General features: G+C 51.3%; 1 protein-coding gene across 3 annotated transcripts in view; it reads right to left on the reverse strand.

Annotated features, from left to right (window-relative positions):
• Window positions 1–5,039: 5,039 nt before the first annotated feature.
• Glp1r (glucagon like peptide 1 receptor) overlaps window positions 5,040–19,604 on the reverse strand; it is a 37,582-nt gene continuing 23,017 nt past the window's right edge. Inside the window, exons 8-14 of one of the 3 annotated variants that reach the window (XR_013425191.1) lie at window positions 17,871–17,931; window positions 17,373–17,442; window positions 17,180–17,268; window positions 16,730–16,868; window positions 15,637–15,678; window positions 10,010–10,228; window positions 5,040–7,538 (exon numbers count right to left, since the gene is read on the reverse strand). Coding sequence is in view for 2 of the 3 variants with exons in the window: in XM_078020073.1 (XP_077876199.1) it covers window positions 10,061–10,228; window positions 15,637–15,678; window positions 16,730–16,868; window positions 17,180–17,268; window positions 17,373–17,442; window positions 17,871–17,931 (569 nt within the window). In the remaining variant the exon portion in view is untranslated. Of the gene's footprint in view, window positions 7,539–9,926; window positions 10,229–10,274; window positions 11,956–15,636; window positions 15,679–16,729; window positions 16,869–17,179; window positions 17,269–17,372; window positions 17,443–17,870; window positions 17,932–19,604 lie in introns of those variants that run through there. The other 2 variants (XM_078020073.1, XM_078020074.1) reach the window with 2 other exon arrangements.

The following is a 19,604-nucleotide window of genomic DNA, read 5'->3' on the forward strand; positions in this document are numbered from 1 at the left end:
CCGCATTTCTAAAATTAGCCAATTATGTAGATTGTACCCCTGAGTTTTCCAATCAGGATGAAGGGCAGTGCTGCCTTAGGTATATAAACCAGGGGACTGCCATTCAGTGCGCTTGCTAGCCAGGTTTCCAGTAGCACAACCTTATGGCGGAAGGAAAGGTTTGTCTTACCAACTTACTTTCCAGCATGTGTTTGATTTCTTATTTTTAAGAGCAAATAGTTCATTCAGCTGTTTCACAAATAATAATCATTTTAATAATTTCTAGAGAAAGATATATATATATATAATATATGTATATATTATATATATATATATATATAGAGAGAGAGAGAGAGAGAGAGTAGTTTTTATACAAAATAATATATTTTAAATTGCCATTGGAACTTTATTTATTTATATGTGGTGCTGAGAATCGAACCAGTGCCTCACACATGCTAGGCAAGTGCTCTACCCCTGAGTCACAACCCCAGCCCCAGAGTGGTTTTTTAATTTAAAAAAAAATTCTTTGATTTGTTCTAATTAGTTATACATGAAAATAGAACACCTTTTGACACATTGTACACAAATGACAAAGTGGTTTTTATACATGTGGCAGTTCATTTACAGTGGCCCATCTCTGGGGAACCACTGCATTTATTTGGGCCACCTTAAAACTCCTTTAAATATTAACATTATATGCATACTGCCAGAACAAATATCCATTACACACTACAGGCTGCATATTTTTTTAATCATATTCCTTTTGATGACATTTCCCCCTGAGATGCACACTGAGTTCATCAGTGCCAAACATTGTGGAATGGCACAGGGTGATAGAAAAGAATTTCTTATTCTAGATCATTAATGGAAAATAATGTCTTTGACTCTCTGGTTCTTCTCATGGATTACACCAGGTGTTTCCCCTATGTGTAATTTTCAGACTTATTTCTGGAAAGGGGGAATTTCTGTACCATTTGCTTGTTTTCTGGAAGCAGCAGGAAAAGCCTCATGGCCTTAGAAAAGCCTGGCCTTGGGGTGAGTAGGGGAAGCAGGAGAGAACTTTCTTGAGGAGAATGGTCAGATAGGTTATCAATGGCAGCTTGTGGGGATCCAGCCCCAAGGACAGAGGTCAGACTCTGAAGTTCACATGGGCTTTTGACAATGCAGCCTGTAGAAACCTACCTCAAGGTGCCATCCTGAGCACAGCCAAGAGTTCCATTCTCCATTGGGTGGCTGAGGCAGAGGGTGTGTGAGCCGCATTGTCATTGTGGAGGTGACTTCCATTTGGGGGCATTACGGGGGCCTGGGCAGCAGGTGAAGTTTATTTTCCTGAAGATGACTCTCAACAGCAGCTCCATTCACATCCTGGGGCTGCTTTGCAAACAAAGCTTGTGCTTTTATGACATTTTTTTAAAAAAATGGATTTAATGGACGGAGTTCATTTAGACAATGAGCGGAATTAGAATACACATCCATTTTGCCATCAGTCATTGTCTAAACCACTCCACCACCCAAGAGCTGCTGCATTCTCATGAGAGGCTGGACACCAAGACTACTTTAGCAACGTAGCTTGAGAGGCCAGTGCCTCTCCTGCCTGCATCTAAGAAGAGGCAGAATTCAATCAAGGCCAGGACAGGGGTGTGAGGGAGCTGCCTGCAGCTGATGCTGAGACTCGGTGGATGTGGCATCTTTTCTGGACTGTGTCACCACCATGCTATGGTTGGCAGGCTTCATGATCTTTACTGATTTTTCAGGAGACAGTGTTTTTGTCAAAACCTCGAGTTCCATTGATGTTACAGATGTTTTTCTTGATAGGTGAGAATATTTCAACACAATTTTATTGTAGCATGGGTTTTTTTATGACTGCCTGGAGATATCTTTTCATCTGTATTTTTAACGGTACCTTTCCAAACAGTATCGTCACAAGGACATTGGTTTAGTTTGACCCGAGTGAGATAAGCTGGCTTTGCCAAGGTGTTTGGTTTTCCAGTTTCCACTTCTCACGCCAGGATCGAAAGATGAAAAAGCTTGAGGGTGGTTTCATTGTCAAGTGGCATCTAATTGGTGGGGAGCTCATTAAAACAGAATTCAATTACCTAGGAATTTTGAAGGTCCTAAAACTTTCCACAGGGCAAAAATCTGGTGGCAAAACATCTGCCTCTTTAGCTAGGATCACACATAATGGTCATAGATCGTTCAAAATCTGACCTAACTGAAAGGCATGGCCTTTTCACTGGAGCCTTTAAATTTGTACAGTCCTGTTCCCAAGTCCTGATTGTGTTTCTTTTAATGCCACCTTAGGTCATTGGAATCGAAGAGCCATCTGTAATCATCATTTACTGCCTCAAGTCCTTGTTTATTTACCCTTGAGATTCCGGAAGTTAAGAGAGAAAGAAAAAAAAAAACCACAAAACAAAACTGCCTGCCAGTCTCTCTGGGTGTTTCCTTTAGTCCCAGGTAATCCATCTCTTGGCCAGGGACTGCTCCCGCTTGTAATTCTCAGCTATTGATTGTATTCTTGGTTGGAAGTTGGACCACAGATAAATTCTGAGGTCTGTGGCCCTACACGAGGGGGTGGGGGCAAACAATTCATTCTGACACTGGTGCCTGGTGTCAGTGGGGGAAAGAGTAAAGGTTTCGTTGGATTTACTCTAGCTGTGGGTCTTGTTCTCCTTCTAGAATCACAGTGTTAGTTAAAATAAGCCTTTGTACCAAAGGGAAAAAGATCCATCATGCTTGGGATTAGAGGACTCTACAGGGGAAGAGCTCAAATTTATGGAAGGAGGAGTTAATGACATTGACCCGAGGCAGCGCTGCTCACCTGGTTCACAGTCACTTGGCACTTGTAATTCTCTTTTTCCATCTCTGAAATGTCCTCTTTTCCTGCAGCTCTTTTGTCACATTTAACAATCTGCTGTTTTTCCCTTTATCTCCTGAGCTTTGGCTTCTTATCATCCCTTCCCCACCCTTCCCAGCTTTGGGGGACACTCAGTTTCTCTTCTGTCGTTGTCTCCCACGATGCTGGGTCTGTTTTTGTTTTTTTTTTTAAGAGAGAGAACTTTTTAATATTTATTTTTTAGTTCTCGGCGGACACAACATCTTTGTTTGTATGTGGTGCTGAGGATCGAACCCAGGCCGCACGCATGCCAGACGAGCGCGCTACCACTTGAGCCACATCCCCAGCCTGCTGGGTCTGTTTTCACATCTTCTTCACTGCAGCCTGGCTGCTGGGTTCCCTGGTCCAGGCTGTGCTGCTGGCTTGTCCCCCCCACCCCATCCCCCAGCACTATTTCTGACAAGGGAAACCCCACTGGTCTCTTTCTCTTTCTCTGTGTGTGTTGGGGAGAAAAGGTAGGGAAGGAGGGAGAAAGGGGAGGAAGGAAGGACACAGGGAAGGAGAGACAGATTGAAAAAGCCTGAATGGCCCACGATCATGGCCCAGGGCTTTGAGAAGGGGGGTGGGGCTCTGTTTTAATCAACTTTTTCATCACTGTGAACAAAATACTCCACAAGACCAACTCACAGAAGAGAAAGTTTATTTGGAGCTCATGGTTTCAGAGGCTCAGTCCCTAGGTGGCCAACTCCATCGCTCTGGGCCCAAGGTGAGCAGGATGTCATGGCAGAACGGCCTGGTGGAGGACGCTGCTCCATCCACGGCAGCAAGGAAGAGGGGACTGGGGATGCTCCCCATCCCCAGGGCTGCAGGGAGGATGTCCCTTCTAGGCACACCCCTGAGGACCCACCTCCTCCAACCCACAGCTACTACCCAGTCAGTCCATTCAAACTAGGACAACCTGATTAGGTTATGGCTCTCCTCATCGAATCACTTTACCTCTGACTTTTCCTGCATGAACACAGGAACTTCTGGGGGACATCTCATATTCAAACCATAACAGGGTCCCTCCCCTCGGGATGCTGCTGCGCATGGCACAATCAAGCACCTTCATCCATTCTGTGGGGAGCTGTCATCCCATCAGCAGGGCAGCAGTCACTGGACTGTGCTTTATCTTGCACGTGACGTGGGTCTGGAGGCCAAGAATGCTCACTGGAACCTTGGCGCTGGGCCTCAGCACAGCAGGGCAGCCGGCTCCCTGCGCCCTTTCTTTAGGCTGGCAGTAAGCCCTCCCAAATCAAAGCACACCCCAGAAGGCGAGGGGGTACTTCTGTCTGGTGGATACTTCCCTAGAAATGGAGTGGTCATTACTTGGCTTGGGCAGGTGTTTTCCTGGGAGGTGAGGGAGAGAAGCCTCCATTTGCTCACGCAGAGCAGCAGAGGAAGGACACACAAAGGTGAGAATATCCATCGGAGAGTGGAGAGAGTTGAAAGCTACATAGGTGCAGAGAAATCAAAATGCAGATATTTTGCCCACAGGTATCAGGAGCTGGCTGACTCTGTAACTTGCTCTCAGAGTAAGGCTTCTTAGGACCGAAACAGACAACGACCACAATTTATCTAAAAAAGTGGGGGTGGGTATTCGACGACACCTTAGGATAAGTACATTCATCTTCAAACAGGGGCAACCAAAACGGTGGAAGAATTAGGGAGAATCTGCGATTCCTCTGCTCTCCTATTAGAGTGAGCTGCAAATCCTGGAGCGAGCGATTATTTAAATTGGAGAAAAGTTTATTTTCCTGAAGATGACTCTCTCAACAGCAGCTCCATTCACATCCTGGGGCTGCTTTGCAAACAAAGCTTGTGCTTTTATGACATTTTTTTAAAAAATGGATTTAATGGACGGAGTTCATTTAGACAGGGGAGATCAAATGAATGAGCGGAATTAGAATACACATCCATTTGGCCATCAGTCATTGTCTAAGCCACTCGACCACCCAACTTCTCTAATTAAATGACACTGTAGTCTCTGTATAAAGGCTGCAGTGGATAAATTAGTACTTGGTAAGTGCTCTGAAGATGAAAATCATGATATGAAAAATGAACAAGGGTTCTTTCTCCCCCCCTGGGCTGGAGTGGGCATCTTTTGTGTTTTCCCCCTGCACTATGAGTCACCTGGGTTGACACTGCAGAAAATCTCTTCTCCCAAAGGAAGGCAAGAGACACATAATAGTGACAGGCTTTTATTTGACTTACAAGGCAAATTAGGAAAGAATTCGCATTCATTCACCTCTGTATACAAGAAATTATACACCACACACATGCGCTACCTACCGACACAGGCCATATTTTACACGAATTTATGCATTAAGAAATTGCATGGAAATGATCTTGTTTAAACATTCATGAAGAACAAACATCCCCCACAAGCACGGGAGATAGAAATTTAGCTCTGTCCCTCATGAGAGCCTGGCTCACCTCTCTCTAAGCAATTATTTAAAAAATAGATCTGTGTCACAACCCTCCCAAACTAATGGGATCTAGAAGTGCATCTGCTTTAAGGATGTGCTGATGATTCTTAGCGGGAAGGGATTTAGGACAACTTAGGTTTGAAAGGAAAATGTGACCCATTTGGGCAAGTTCAATCCCCATCTAAGGCAAAGCGGGCCTTTTCCTCAACGGCTCCAGCGGCTCCCAGGCAAAGAAACCAAGATCAGAAATTGTTATTCGGTTCTGATCTATGGTGGGGTTTCTTTTCTCACACAATTCTCATTTGTCCATGTTTTCTTTGCCTGGATTGCTCTGACACAATAATAGTCATGCAAGATCGTCCATGTTGACTAATTACTGATGGTCTGACAGGCCCCGGGGAAGGCTGCATCTCCTTGGTGTAAGTCAGGATCCGGGCCACTGGCTGCAGTGCTCCTCCTGGTCCCAGAGCATACAATGTGCCGTGTAATTCTGAGCCCTGGCAGTGCCTCGCTCTCAGCTGCACCCTTAAATTGGTCACGGCTCAGAGAATGGCATTGGCAATGTGACCAGCAGGGTCATCTCTTCCTGAGGCAGCAGAGGGTGGGGGAGGAGTGCAGTGAGCAAGGTTGGATGCATTGGGGGAAAACACAGCCACTGCTAGATAAGGTTCCCCAAACAGTAGCTAACATGGCCAAAGAGGAGGAGAGAGATCTCTGCCCTCTAAGCAATTCAGAGAGAAGCCAAGCACAAGAGAGTCGGAAAAGTTATTGGAAAACAATTATGTTTGTCTGCTTCCTGCCAACCTGTATCCATTGACAGAGCAAAAGCCATCACAGATACTGTAGACCCACTGTGGCATTAAATAAAGTGGTGTTTGAAATTGTACTGCTTAACATTGCTTGCAGGAGCAGAGAGCGGGTTTAGACTAGTAGGTAGCAGTGGAGGGACATGGGGATGTCTGCAGAAGTTTCCCACATCGGGCCATTTTCTGTCCCAAGGGAATTCACTCCAGCCACAAAAAGGAATTTTTTTTAAAAGTTGTTACTAATTTGGATTCTGTTGAATATTTAAGCATGCCATTCATATAACTGTCTTAGCAGAGTAAGCCTATGTATTTTATTTGATGATGTTTTTTATAGTTTCCCTCCTAAGATCCAAAAGCGGGGTCAGTACTGTAGATTAGAATCAATTCAGCAGAGGGAAAATAAACCTTTGGAATATATTTTACCTTCCCTGAGCACGTCGCAGGCATTAGCAATAATGGGAGCCCTGTCTGCGCATGGAGAGGAAGCATCTGCCACTTAGACTCCCAGCCATCCCTGCCCTGGGCTCTGCAGCCCCCTGACCTTCACAGTGGGCACAATGATTCTGGATTCGTCATCTCCTAACTTCATGCTGCTGTGCACAGGAGACACACACACACACACACACACACACACACACACACACACACACACACACAATGCTCTTTCCTGGTGGAAGAAAGAGACAGGGGAGTGAGAAGGGAGGGGAGGTCTCCTACTGTGAGCTGCTGAAACGCGGCCAGCACTCATGACAGCAACCAAGCTTTCAGGGCACGGAGGGGAACTGACTCTGCCCTTGGTGGCATTGTGCCATCTTTGCTAGGCTATAATTGCCCCGTTTGCTGGTCTTTTCTGAAATCAGGGGGGTACTATGGAGGCAAAGTGGGGGGTCGAGCCCTTCTTTTAGGCTAATTTTTAGTACATTCAGTGTGACCATAAATACAACTTTTCAAACAAATACAGATGCATCAGGAAAAAAAGAAGCCAGCACACGAAGGGTGCTGGACTTGCTATTCAAAGAGCTCACATGCTATCTCCATGCATTCCTTCATTGTAGGACAAGGATGAATGAGGTAAGGCGCAGAATCCTCCAAGCACACCCTTCCCCTCCTCTCACCAGTGTGAGTCCCGGAGGGGATGACACTGTCACTGTCTGACCTGTTCTACCTTGGCTGCTGTTCCCTCCTCAGCAGAAATTCCAGATAACACTGCTTTTACTTAGTAGATGTTGAAAAGCCATTTGTATTCGGCACCCGTTCTTTCTTCTCAGAGGCCTCACTGGGCTAAGCAGCTGGTGCTGTGGCCTCAGACAAGTCACCTCCACAAGCCTCACTCCTCACTTCTAGAGATCCTGCCAGGAGGGATCCTCCACATCTTTCCTGTCCTGAGCCTTCCAGAGTTCCATGAATGTGGTGTTCGGTGGGAGGTGCCTGAGGCCACCAAAGCCATGCCTGAAATCCAGAGTCATTTTTTAAAAGAAGGCAACTTTGCAGTGTCATTGGCTGTGCAGTTCGTCATTTAGCTGCTCAAAGACAGAAATGGCCAAGAGTTGTTGACGGACATAAGCCCCTCCCAAGTTTGTGGGAGCTGGCCGGAGTGCTGAAGCCGGCCACCATTCACAGCTGAGCCACTCAAAGCCAGCGGGACGCCCCGATGGTCAGCAATAGTCCTCCCAGGACAGAGGCAGGCAGGAGAGTTCTCAGCAAGTGCCAAACTTAGACTATGGCAGCAGGCATGTAAACAACCCACGGAATTTCAGAGTACATTGCATTCGATGGTTCCCAGACCTGTTGGAGCTATATTTAGCATAGGCAAGTTTGGGAATGGCTCAGAGGGTGTGCAGTGCCATTCAAATGAATATTAAGAAATACTATAGGGTCTTGGAACAAGGAAAAATGTTCTGCAGTTTGGTATCTAGTATGCATTTGTGGGAAAAAAAAAACAACCCAAAACTTCCTCATCCTTAACAGCCTTGGGGTGGGGGTGTGACAAGCCTCCTGAAGCCAGGAATCACCAGGTCCAGCTGGGGAAAGAACTCCACTTACAGTTTAAATTAAATTGTCTGAGCTTCCTTAACTAACCATTTTCTCCCCCACAACCTCTTCCCTCAACAACGTATTTAAGGCAGATTTTATCCATCTTTTTCTTTGTGGCTGTGTAATAATGATTCTCAAAAATCATCCAATTTATCCCAAGCTGAAATACCTGCACCAGAGCTGCTCATCTCCCTGCTGCTCCCAAAGAGGAAGAGCAAATCAGGGTCACACTAGAAGCCCGCCCTGGTTCCGGGGGAGCAGAAAGCCCTCCCCTCCCTCGCTGTCTGGGTCCAGGACGTGGTCTGTCTGCAAGGCTCCTTACTTTAGCCTGAGGTTCCACTTCCCTATTAACATAGACACAACACTCCACTGAAGCTGAAGTATAAGAAATTTTCTGCTTGATGTGTTTTATGTCCCATTATTTCCCCTGCATGTCACACGCCTCTCTGAGGGGCACAGAAGAATGTGTCTGGTGTAAGCTTTGGGGAGGGTCCCCCACCATTGAAACAGCAGGAAGAAGAGATCAGCTCACAAGGGAATGCATCCAAAGCGTCTCCCTCTGCCCTTGCAGGGACCCAGACTCCCAGGAGTTCGCTCCTGCTCTGGAAGCTTCCTTTGCTTCCGTACATCCATTGCCCACATCCCTAGGATGGCTGTCCCCCTTTTAGTCTGGGGTCTGCTTTCTCAGCACAGCCCGATGGCATGAGGCCGGAGGCAGGTGAACATTAATTAGCTCCAAGTGTGGGGGAGTCGAATCAACTACCACCCCACTCCCCCAAACATCATCACAGCGACCAGGATGTAGTTCCCATTTCCACTGGGTGGGAGAAATCAGGACTGGCACATGGAGTCTATTCACAGCAATTAAAGAAAAACACATAAAGTACATACAAGCTCTCAAGTGGGGGAATTTGACAGGCAGAGAGGGAGGCTGCCTTTCCACGTCACGATGGGGACCTTAGTTTCCCTGGAAGAGTCTCTTCTTGGTCACATCCCTAAAGTTAGAGGGTGTGCCCAAACTCCCAGTCGAGATACAGAATCTGGTCACAGACAAAAAGCGTTTCCGTGGAGAGGTGGGGAGGTGGGGAGGTGGGGGATACATCTCTCAGCCCTCTGGATTCCCGGCAACGGCAGGTCATTACACTCACAGTGGGACATTCCTTAAGTGTCCCTAGATGAACCCCAGAGGATCCTTGAACATCTTTAGAACAGAATGGGGACCTCATACCCCAGGGCAAGGCTCTTCGGGGGTACGCCGCCCTGGTTCCCAGGGTTCAGCAGAAGCAGGCGTCAAGCAGCTCAAATACCCAGGGAGAAGGGGCCCAGCTACAGGAGTCTTCGGGCACCTTCTCAGAAAACAGCTGTTTCCAGAAACAGCTGCTGCCAGTGACCCAAACAAAGCCAGGGAGAAACTGGGTGGTGACCAGGGAAACAAGCCTCCCAGACGCACAAAGAGCTTCCCTTAATGAGGAGGCAGATGAGGGAGGCGACCCAGGTGGACCAAGCAGACTTGGCTCACGTGAGTTCTGTGTCCAGCTGAGGCTACACTGGCATCTTTCAGAACCAGCTCCCCTTGCAAGCCCCCGGCCCACTAATAAGCCATGGACCTGGAGTTTGAGTCTGGGGTTGATTTGCTGCTCTGTCTGGGGGAACCCCAAGGGCCTTGTGGCTTTAACAGGAAGAAACCCTCCTCCACTGGCCAGCAATTGTTTTCCCTCTCCTCCCGCCACACTGATCAAATTAGCGGGCTGCTTCTCCTCAGAGAAAATGTGTCCATGGTCCCAGGAGGCAATGCCCATTTGCCCGTCTGATGGGTCTGGGGAGGGAAAGCAGGGAGGTATGTGTGCATGTGTCCCTTCCCCTGTCCCTGGGAGGGTCTCTCCCACCTGTAATGATCCAGCGGGCAGCGTGGACCCCAGGAGGGGCGGTGCGGGGTCTCAGCTGCAGGAGGCCTGGCAGGTGGCTGCATACACACTGCTGCCCACCGTGGCCCCGCTGCTCAGGCTGCTGGTGGGACACTTGAGGGGCTTCATGCTGCTGTCCCTCTGGATGTGCAAATGCTCGAGCCGCCAGCGCTCCCAGCTCTTCCGAAACTCCATCTGGACCTTCCTCGGGAAAAGGAGGGGAAGAAAAGCCATCATGCCAACCCACTGTCCACAAAATGGCCCCGTTATTACATTAGCAGGGAAGGGAAAAAATCCACTGCAGGATATTAAGAGACACAAGTCAAGGCCTCCGGGCGCCTAAATTAATATCCCAATAAAATTGTTTATTGTTGTCTCCTATTTTCTGCCGCTCTTCGGGAGAGAGATGGGCTTGATGACCTAATTGGTCTTTTCCATCTCTAAACTCCGCGATCCGGCTAAGTACCTTTTACAATCCATCACAATATTAGTTCACGAAAGAGAATGGGAGGGAGAGAGAAGTGCGGGAGACAGGAGATGGGAGAGAGAAGTGGAGAGGAGGGAATCTGACTTCAGGACATGCTCTCCCACTGCAGCGAGGATGACTCAAGGGGAGATGGAGGAGGAGGGTGCCCCCTGACCCTCAAGCTGTCTACAGCAGACCCTCTAAGCTCCCTGAGGGCTCTGACCCAGCCACCATGACTCCCAGGAGGAAGGAGCAAAGGAAACAAGGAGGCTGAGACCAGGGGAGGACCAGGGCTTCCCAGCCTGTGCAATCCTGTGCAGGGAGACGGCGGTGAGTCTGGGGGTGCGGCCAGCCCAGCTGAGCTCAGTCAGCCAAAACCTTCATTGTGCTGGGTCGTGGCCTCCCCATAAGAACCACCTTCTTAAGAGGGCTGACGTTTGGGAACCAGATGGATTGTTGGGGGCAGAAACACGGTGGAGCCCCAACCCCTCAAGGGCTTGTGGCAATGCTATGGCCCCAACTGTGGTTCCCAGGCTTCTGGAACTTGCACAGCTGGTCCCCACGGGTCTGGACTGCTCTTCTGGGTGGTGTTCCCATAAGTTTGCTTTCCAGAGCTGCTTTGATGCCTTTGCACCCCAACTTCCCACACTGGAGAGTCTAGAACCCAGGCTCCTCTCAGTCCCAAGGCCCCAGGAGGGCCAGCTGCCAGAAGCTGTGGTAAGGGGCTCTCTGCCAATCCCCTCCCCAGCCCCAGAGCAAACAACCCTCCTCTCCCCCTCCTTTGTCATTCATCTAGCTAAGCCCTGCATGACGCCTGGTGTGGCTGCATGCCATCCCTTAAAAGAACTTTTTCTGTGCAGAGTAGAGCTGAGATCGCCCAGAGCCTGCCTGCCAGCATGCGTTGGTATCCCAGGCAGCAACCCAGAACCCAGGCCTGGGTGGGGGAGGGAAGGAGGGCTCCCTGCTCTGCTTCCTGCCCCCACCCCCAGCTTGGGTCCCACCCGAGACCAATGGTGGCCTCCCTTTGTGCAATTACAAGAAGACCAGTCCTACCTCACAGCCCTCCTCTGACGGAAGTGAGGTAGAAAGATGGGGAACTGAGGCACACCCACAGGAACCCACCTCAGAGCCTGAAGAGGTCACAGGGACACCAGCAGGACTTAACAGTACCAGCATGCCACAGTCTCCTTATCTCCATCTCCCTCAGCACTTCCTCCCCCGCCCTCTCTCTCTGGAGCAGGGATTGAGCCCAGGGGCACTCAACCAATAAGCCACACCCCCAGTCCTTTTTTTTTTTTTTTTGTATTTTATTTAGAGACAGGGTTACTAGGGCCTTGCTAAGTTGCTGAGGCTGGCTTGGAACTCATAATCCTCCTGCCTCAGCCTCCCAAGCCACTGGTATTATAGGCATGCACCGCCGCGCCCGGTCCTCAGCACTTTTTCTTAACCTCCACGGTGACCCCTGTAATCACAACTGTCCTTAAGAACCACCATCTACATGTCCGGCATTTTTCATAGATTATCTTGGTTAACTTTCTCATCAACCCTACACAGTAGCTCCTGTTCTCATTCCCCACATAAAGACGAAGAAATGGAGTGCAGAATATTTCAGCGTTCCCCGGTGTCTGGGGCAGGATTTGAGTCTAGACCCAGCCTGGCCCCAGTGCCTTGCTCCTCACCCTTGGCCTCCTGCTTGCCACAGTTCTGGAGGCCCTGCTTGTCCCTGGCCGTGTCTCTTCCCCACTTCACATGACTCCCAGCATCTCTGCACTGAGCACAGTCCCCGGGAGACTGCGGGTGCTCACTCCTGTGTTTTAAATGAGCCCGAGGAACTCATGTAAATAAATGGGCCTCTATCACCAGGTTCCTTCTGCTACTCAGTTATGAAAAAGAAAGAACAGGGACAGCAGTCCTGGACACCTGCCCCGGCACTTCCTCCTGCGCCGTTTGATTTCCTTCCTCCCTGCCATCTGGGCTCTGAAGTGCAGGGCACATATTCCTGGCTCAGGATTCGGGGTGAATCCATTGACACTTGGGGATTTGAGGCAAGGGAGGCAAGGTGACGTGCCCTGGGCCACACACAGTTTGGTAGGACCGAGCCAGGATCAGGACGCATGACTCCCGTGTTACCTCACTTGGACTCTCAGGCATGACCTCCAGATAACTCATCTCCAGGCCCTTCCCTGTCCCCACTCCTGCCCACAAGTAGTTGGTAAAGGCCTTCAGAGTCACAGGGGGCCAACGCTCAAGTCATCTTTTCTCCTCGGGTCATGAGTACCTGGCATTGCCATGGCAACCCTGGGCCTGGAGAATAGCTCTTGTGGGCAGAGGCTTCAACCACGCGTGGCCCAGTGATGGGGATGTGTCTGTCCTTGTACCTAAAAGAACCAGGGCTGAGGAGTCTCTGGGTGGGTTTAAAGGAACTGGGTGATGACCTGAAGGGAGAGGGGCTCTCGGGCCCCCTGAGTGACAGAGCCTGAGGGGAGAGGCCAGCGGGGCCTGGCCTGCCAAAGAGGTGCAACCCTGGGGATTCGGGGTCAAGTTCTTTCCAAGGGCAGAGCACGATGTGTGACCATCCTGCCCTCCTTACACAGTGGGGCCAGCGGTGGATGATGGGTGAGGCTGGAGGGAACTGGGTGACCAGGCTCTAAGGGGTAGAGTGGGGAGATGGGGCTGAGCTGGGGGCCCAGGAGAGACCGCAGCAGTGGTGGGGTAGCTGAGCACTTGTGCATGGGGACAGGGCTACAGTGAGCATGCTGCTACAGGGTGGCTTTGGGGACAGAAGATGGAGAAGTGGGACTTGGGACTGAGAAGGTGACAAGGTGGCCGTAGGGAACCTCGGTCTCTCCTCACAGGCTTTGCTCTTCATCCCCACACAGGGATACATGCTGCCCTGTCCTTGTCCCCATCTCACACCAGGCTGAAATGTGAAGGCCCAGAGTGCAGGCCAGGACCCACTACCCTGGCTGAGAACCACCCCTGAAGGGACGGCACCCTGGGGAGCTGGGGTCCTCGAATGCCAGTATTTGCATCAGCTTCTAAGGAGTTCCTCACGAGGACTGGGCAGTGGGTGAGAAGCGGGGCTGCTGTGTCCTGCGGGTCCTGAGCCTGCAAGATGGATCCCTGAGTGTCCTCATTACCCTTCCTCCTGGACCACCCTCCAAACTGAACCTGGGGGCCCCCGTGGCCTGCCCACAGAAGCAGCCTGGTGCTGCCTCCACGTCCCCAGCTCCACCTGCCCTGAGTGTTAGTGGGATCCCTAACCCCAGCCCACTGGCCCTTCCACTTTCTAGCTGTTGAAGTGGGGCTACTTATTTCCCCTTGCTGAGTCTTAATTTTCTCATCTGAAAAATGGGGCTCACACCTGCTGTGCAGGGTTGGCTGCACCTGAGCACCTTATCTGTAGTAGGAAACACTGGCTTCCCCGCACTTGGAGATGGGAAGGCCACACACTCCAGCCCCTTAGGAGGCCAGTTCAGGGGAAGCTGGAGGAGGCCACAGGGACAGGAGATGTCCCCTCCCTTTCACCCAGTCTCATTTTCTCTGCAGGGTCCTCTGAAATGTCCTAGGCCCTGGTCTCTGGGAATCACTGAGCACTGGGATGACAGGGTCTGGCTCCCCGTTACTGAGCATCAGGAGATGAGGTACACACTGCTTCACGTCAATTAATAACTCTGAGGAGCCGGGGTGGGCCTTCAGTGCCTGGCCTTGATGGAAGGCCCTATTCTTGGCTCCCCCTTCCTGTCTTTTCCAGACTTTATTTACCTAATCCCCAGGAATCTCAGAGGTGGGCATCCTGGCCTTCCTCATCATTTTGTAGATGAGGAAGTTCAGACAAAGTCACGCAGCTCATTAAGTGACGGGGCCTGGGTCGGAGCAGAGGTCTGACATGAAGCCCACATCTTTGCCTCTTTCCTGCTGTCTCACATGGCTTCCCTGAGTCAATTCACAGTTCCATGATCTATCTGCTGTCCCTTGCTCATCCCCGACGCTGGTGGCCAAAGACACGTCTGCATGAATGCACGAAGATCTCTGAGCTCTGGAATCCCGGGTTCAGTGACACAGAAATCACACGAAGAGCTCCAGGTCTTTGAGGCCCAGTGTCCCTAGGTCTCCTGAGTCCCACAGACGCAAACCCTCACGGTGGCCTCAATGGCCCAGGAGTTAACAGAGTCCCGCATTTCCTTCCAGACTACGTGTGGAGAGCTGCCCCGACCCCTGCCCAGGGCTAACAGTGTTGTGGCTACTTCCCCAGGAGCCATGGAGCTGCACCTGTGGCTACTGTCCCCTCTGGATGGGTCTGGCAGGGGGAGAAGCTGTGGCATTTCTGATGCTCAGTTTGATGGCTTTGGGGACATTTCTATGCTCTGACAAAACCCAGGAACCTTGGCAGAGGGGCCTTTCCTATGTGCCCACAGACATGCCCCTCCTCCCGGGACCTCCAAGTAAAAGGGAGGGAGGGCTGTGGTTCTGCAGGTGTGGGGTCAGCAAGAACCTCTTCTCCCACTCCACGGGGTGCTGAAGGCCACCCAGCCCCAGAAAGTCTCCCCTTTCCCAGGGAGCAGCGGAGCTCTTGCCTGTGTATAGAAAGAGCAGGATGCTTTCTTCTGTAAATCAGAATTCACTTGAACACCGGCTCTGCCACAATTTCTGAGCCAAACCTGGGGCACTTTTCCTGCACACTCTCACTTCAATGTTCTCAGGGGTGGGGTCTGGGAATGTTGAAATCAGAATTTTGGCAGGCATTTTTTTTTTTTTTTTTTGGTGGGGAGAGGGGTGGCAATTAAGTGAGATAGTGATTACTAAAGCCCAAGTATGTGGCTTGGGCATGTGTGTGTTGAATCACCTTGGAACAAAGAGTAGTCCCCACCCTAGTAATTCACTCAGGACCCCCTGCATGGCCCTGGATCCTCCCCAAGTTCTCATAGTGACAGGAGAGAAGGGGGGAGGGGGGGGAGGGACATGAGAGAAGTGTACAGGTGAGCCAAGCACGGAACTGAATATGCAGACCAGAGGCCTCCTCGACTCTAGGGGGTGAATAGGGGGTTTCCACTGGAAAGACTGGTGGGAGTCCCCTCCGCACAACTCCAGACCAGCCAGTGGTACAGCCCAGGGGGATCCCCCATCCCTCCTCAGACCTTACCTCGCTGTTGACAAAGCAGTATAAGATGGCCACCATCAGCCCCTGGAAATGAGAGGCAGGTCAGCAGAGGGCAGGGTGGCAGGGGCTCTGCGGCAGGCCCTAGTTGGAAGGGCCCTGAGCCTTCTGCCCTGACACCCCCCTCCCCAAATCAGGCAGCCCAGGCAGACCCAGGGACTGACCATGGTTCCTTCCTCTCCCTTTCTGGAGGGACAAGAGGCCCTTGGCTCACACCTGCAAAAGTGCTAATACCCTTTCTCCTGAGGAGGCCAGATGCAGGGAAGCACAGCACCTCCAAACAGGGAGAATTCTCCCACCCCAGCCCCCTCAGAAGACCCAGTGCTCCAGCACTGTGTTCCACTAGTGTGCGTCCCCGCATGCACACGTATGTAAATGCACACGTGTGGGCCCATGTGCTTGTAGGCCTCCTATGACACTCTGAGGGGCTGGGGTCAGTAACATTGTTACACCACTGAAGCAGCTTCTAAAGGTAGTAGAGGGCTACTTCTTGTTTTAGTACTTTTGAGCCTCGGTTTCCTCCTCTGTCGAATGAGGGTAACTGCATTCTGGGAGAATTAAATGCCCCATGCATGAAGCACATGGTAGGGTGCCCACCATTCAGAAGATGGCAATTGTGAGGCAGGCTGGGTGCCCAGGATCACATCTGAGAAGAAGAATTTTTTTTTTTTTTTTTGGTACTGGGGATTGAACCCAGGGACACTCAACCACTGAGCCACACCCACAGCCCTTTTTTTGTATTTTATTTAGAGACAGAGTCTCGCTGAGTTGCTTAGTGCCTCACTTTTGCTGAGGCTGGCTTTGAACTTGCCATCCTCCTGCCTCAGCCTCCCAAGCCACTGGGATTAAAGTTATGAGCCACCACACCCAGCCTGAGAAGGATTCTTGTGCTATGTGCTTACAGAGAAAACTGGCCAGCATGTCAGGACACCTGGGGGTACTGGCTCTGGCTCTAATCTGACCACGTGACTCTGGGCAGGGGTCACCCCCAGGCCTTGGCCTGCTCATTTTTCCCACCTGCGTGATGCAAGCTATGTCTGTCCCTCCCCCATTCTGGAAGTTCCCAGCTGAGAGTCACCTGGAAAGAGGTGAAGGACAGCTCTGTGAACAGCTTGATGAAGCGCAGGGTTCCCCGGGCATGTTCGTCCATCACGAAGGCAAAGATGACCTCGTGGGTCCCCAGCAGGGGGATGAGCGTCAGTGTGGACTTGGCAAGTCTGGGGGAAGGGGAGACCACTGGAGTTATTCTGGACCTTGCACACCAATTCTTTCCTCCATCTGTGCCCTCCCCTCTTCCTGCCAGGACCTGGCATCTGGGTCACGGTCACTCCCGCCCTCCCAACCCCCTGCAAAGCCCAGGGGCTGCCCAAGAACAAGGTGAGGGAAAGGCTTGGGGCTCCTAGGTCAGGTCTGGGTGGGAGAAGTGGTTCCTAACCCTAACTCGCCCTCCTAACTAAGCGTCCCCGTATCTCTCTCTGCTAGAAACGAGGGCTGAGGGGCCCCAGCAAAGCCAGCTTGGTGAGGTCACCTGCATTTGATGTCTGTCTTGCACATGAGATTGGCCTTCAGTTTGGACACCACGATGCAGATGACCCGGACAAAGATGAAGAAGTTGACCTGTGGAGCACGTGGGCAGGTGGCTGGGGACCCTCCTTGCACCCTTGCCCTGGCTCCAGCCCACCATAGCTCCCACGCCCATCCCCCTACCCACCATCACTCACCCCAATGGCAAAAAGAATGGGCAGCCGGATAATGAGCCAGTAGTTCATGTTGGAGTTCCTGGTCCAGCAGCTGGGGGAAGGGGAGAGGCACACGATGCATCCAGCTGATCTCAGGGGCCACAGATACATGTGGCCACACAGTCACACCCATACACACAGAGTCCCCAATACATGGTCACACAAAGGAAGATACCCAGAGTCCCCAACAAGTATTCATGGCCCCATGAACACAATCCTGTGTGTACCCAGCATCATACACAAAATAACAGAGACATTCACTCACAGACATACAAAAAAATCCTGCAGGAAGGCACCATGTGCCCCACGGATCTGCACCGTTTGTTATCACACCAACCATGGGCAGGGGCCAGAGCAGGGATTAGAGAATCGCATTCAAATGTTAAGCTCCTGGTCCCTCTGTTTATCCTCCCAAGGAATCCAGTGGACTTTGAGGATGGGGATCTTAGCACAGCCATGCGCTTGGCACAGGACACTCACCCCTCATCTTCATAGAGGTACTTGACGATGCCCCAGGGGATGACAAACAGCAGGGGAACACCTGAGAGGAGAGAGAGGGAGAGAGGGGACAAAGGCTGGCAGGCCACAACTACTGCCATGCATGCCCAGGAGCCCTGCCTCATCTGGCCCTCTGCTTGTCTGGCCCCAAACCACGTTTCTAGGGGGGCCTGGGTGCACAGGAGAACCAAGGCGCAGCAGGAACCCCACGCTGATGCCCTGCACGCTCCTTTAGAGAGGTCCTCACAGTCCTGCCCTCCCCCACCCCAGGTACTCGGTCAGGACTTGCTCCCAGGATCCTGGCAGAGACACTGGGACACGGACACCCCACCCACGCAGCAGGGGACAGGGCTGTGCAGTGGGGAGGACGTGCTGGACGGGATAGGGGACAGGCACACCCTCTGATGCTCTTGTCCTCAGTTCTTCCTACACACCACTCAGTCTCCCCCTCCAGGCACCCGAAGTCCCTTCAGTGTTTTGTTCCCTATGCCCATTCTCTGCTCAGGGCGGAAGCCTGGAGGAGAGACGGGGGCCTTGTACTGGACACCAACATGCCCACTGAGTGCCTGCAGCCTTCAACAACAACAGCCGCAACAGCAGTGAGGCCCCTCCGCTTGGCCAAGTGCGTAACGTGGGTGAGCACACCCCAAGGTTCCCCGGGTGGTGCTCATGGGAAGTGGTGGGACTGGTAAGAGGTGGGGACTTGGAGGAAGTCCTTAGGTCACTGGGGGATTTGGGGACCCCTGATTGCCTAGCCTCTCCCTTTGACTTCCCGGCCAGGAGATGAGTGCTTGCTCAGCCACATGGGTCCTTCCATTGCCATCCAGGACCCCTACCAAAGGCCCAAAACAATGGCTCTGTCCAATCCTGGACTGGAAACGACAGAAATATGAGCTAAATAACCCTTTTCTCTTTATAAGTTAATTATCTCAGGTATTCCATTATAGTCATGCAAAGCTAATCCAGCTGAGACAGACTGGTGTCGTAGATGTCACCCGGTGATTCTTACCTCATGGTATTCATAGCCTTGAGTAATCCCCACTATATCAGGATGGTTTTGTGTGACCAATCACATATGGCAGGAGTGATGGTGTGTCACGTTTGAGATTAGGTTATAAAAAACTCTGCATCTCGCCTGGGGCTCTCTCTTTCTCTCATCATTCACTGCAGGGAAATCAGTTGTCACCCACGAGGGCACTCAGATGACCTGCAGAGAGGCTCCCGCGGCAAGGAATGAGGCTTCCTGCCAACAGCCTCCTGAGTGGGCTTCGAAGTGGCTTCTCCACCCCTGGTTAAGCTTTGAGATGACAGCAACCGGGACCTTCAGCTTAACCAACCTCAGTCAGCAATGCTGGGCCAGGGGCACCCAGGTAAGTTGAACCTAGATTCCTGAGCACAGAGACAGTGAGATGATAAATGCTTGTTGCTTAAGCAGCTAAGCTTGGTCTACATCCATTAGTTACACAGCAGTGGATAACTCATAGAACAGTTTCTAGTTCTGCAAAGGTAGAGCCCAGGCCTCACTCACCCTGAGAGCTCCATCTGTCTTGGTTAATTGAACATTGGATTATCCACTCTTAGGTGGCAAAGAGATGGATCAGGAGCTCAGAAGCACACAGTGGGACTAGAATCCAGGGCTGCAATCTCTCATCCACTCCGATCACCCTCCATTACCACTCTTTCCATGACTGTCTCTACCAACGCAGCTCTCGAGTT

The sequence above is a fragment of the Ictidomys tridecemlineatus genome, chromosome 8, assembly GCF_052094955.1.
Source record: "Ictidomys tridecemlineatus isolate mIctTri1 chromosome 8, mIctTri1.hap1, whole genome shotgun sequence".
NCBI lineage: Eukaryota > Metazoa > Chordata > Mammalia > Rodentia > Sciuridae > Ictidomys > Ictidomys tridecemlineatus.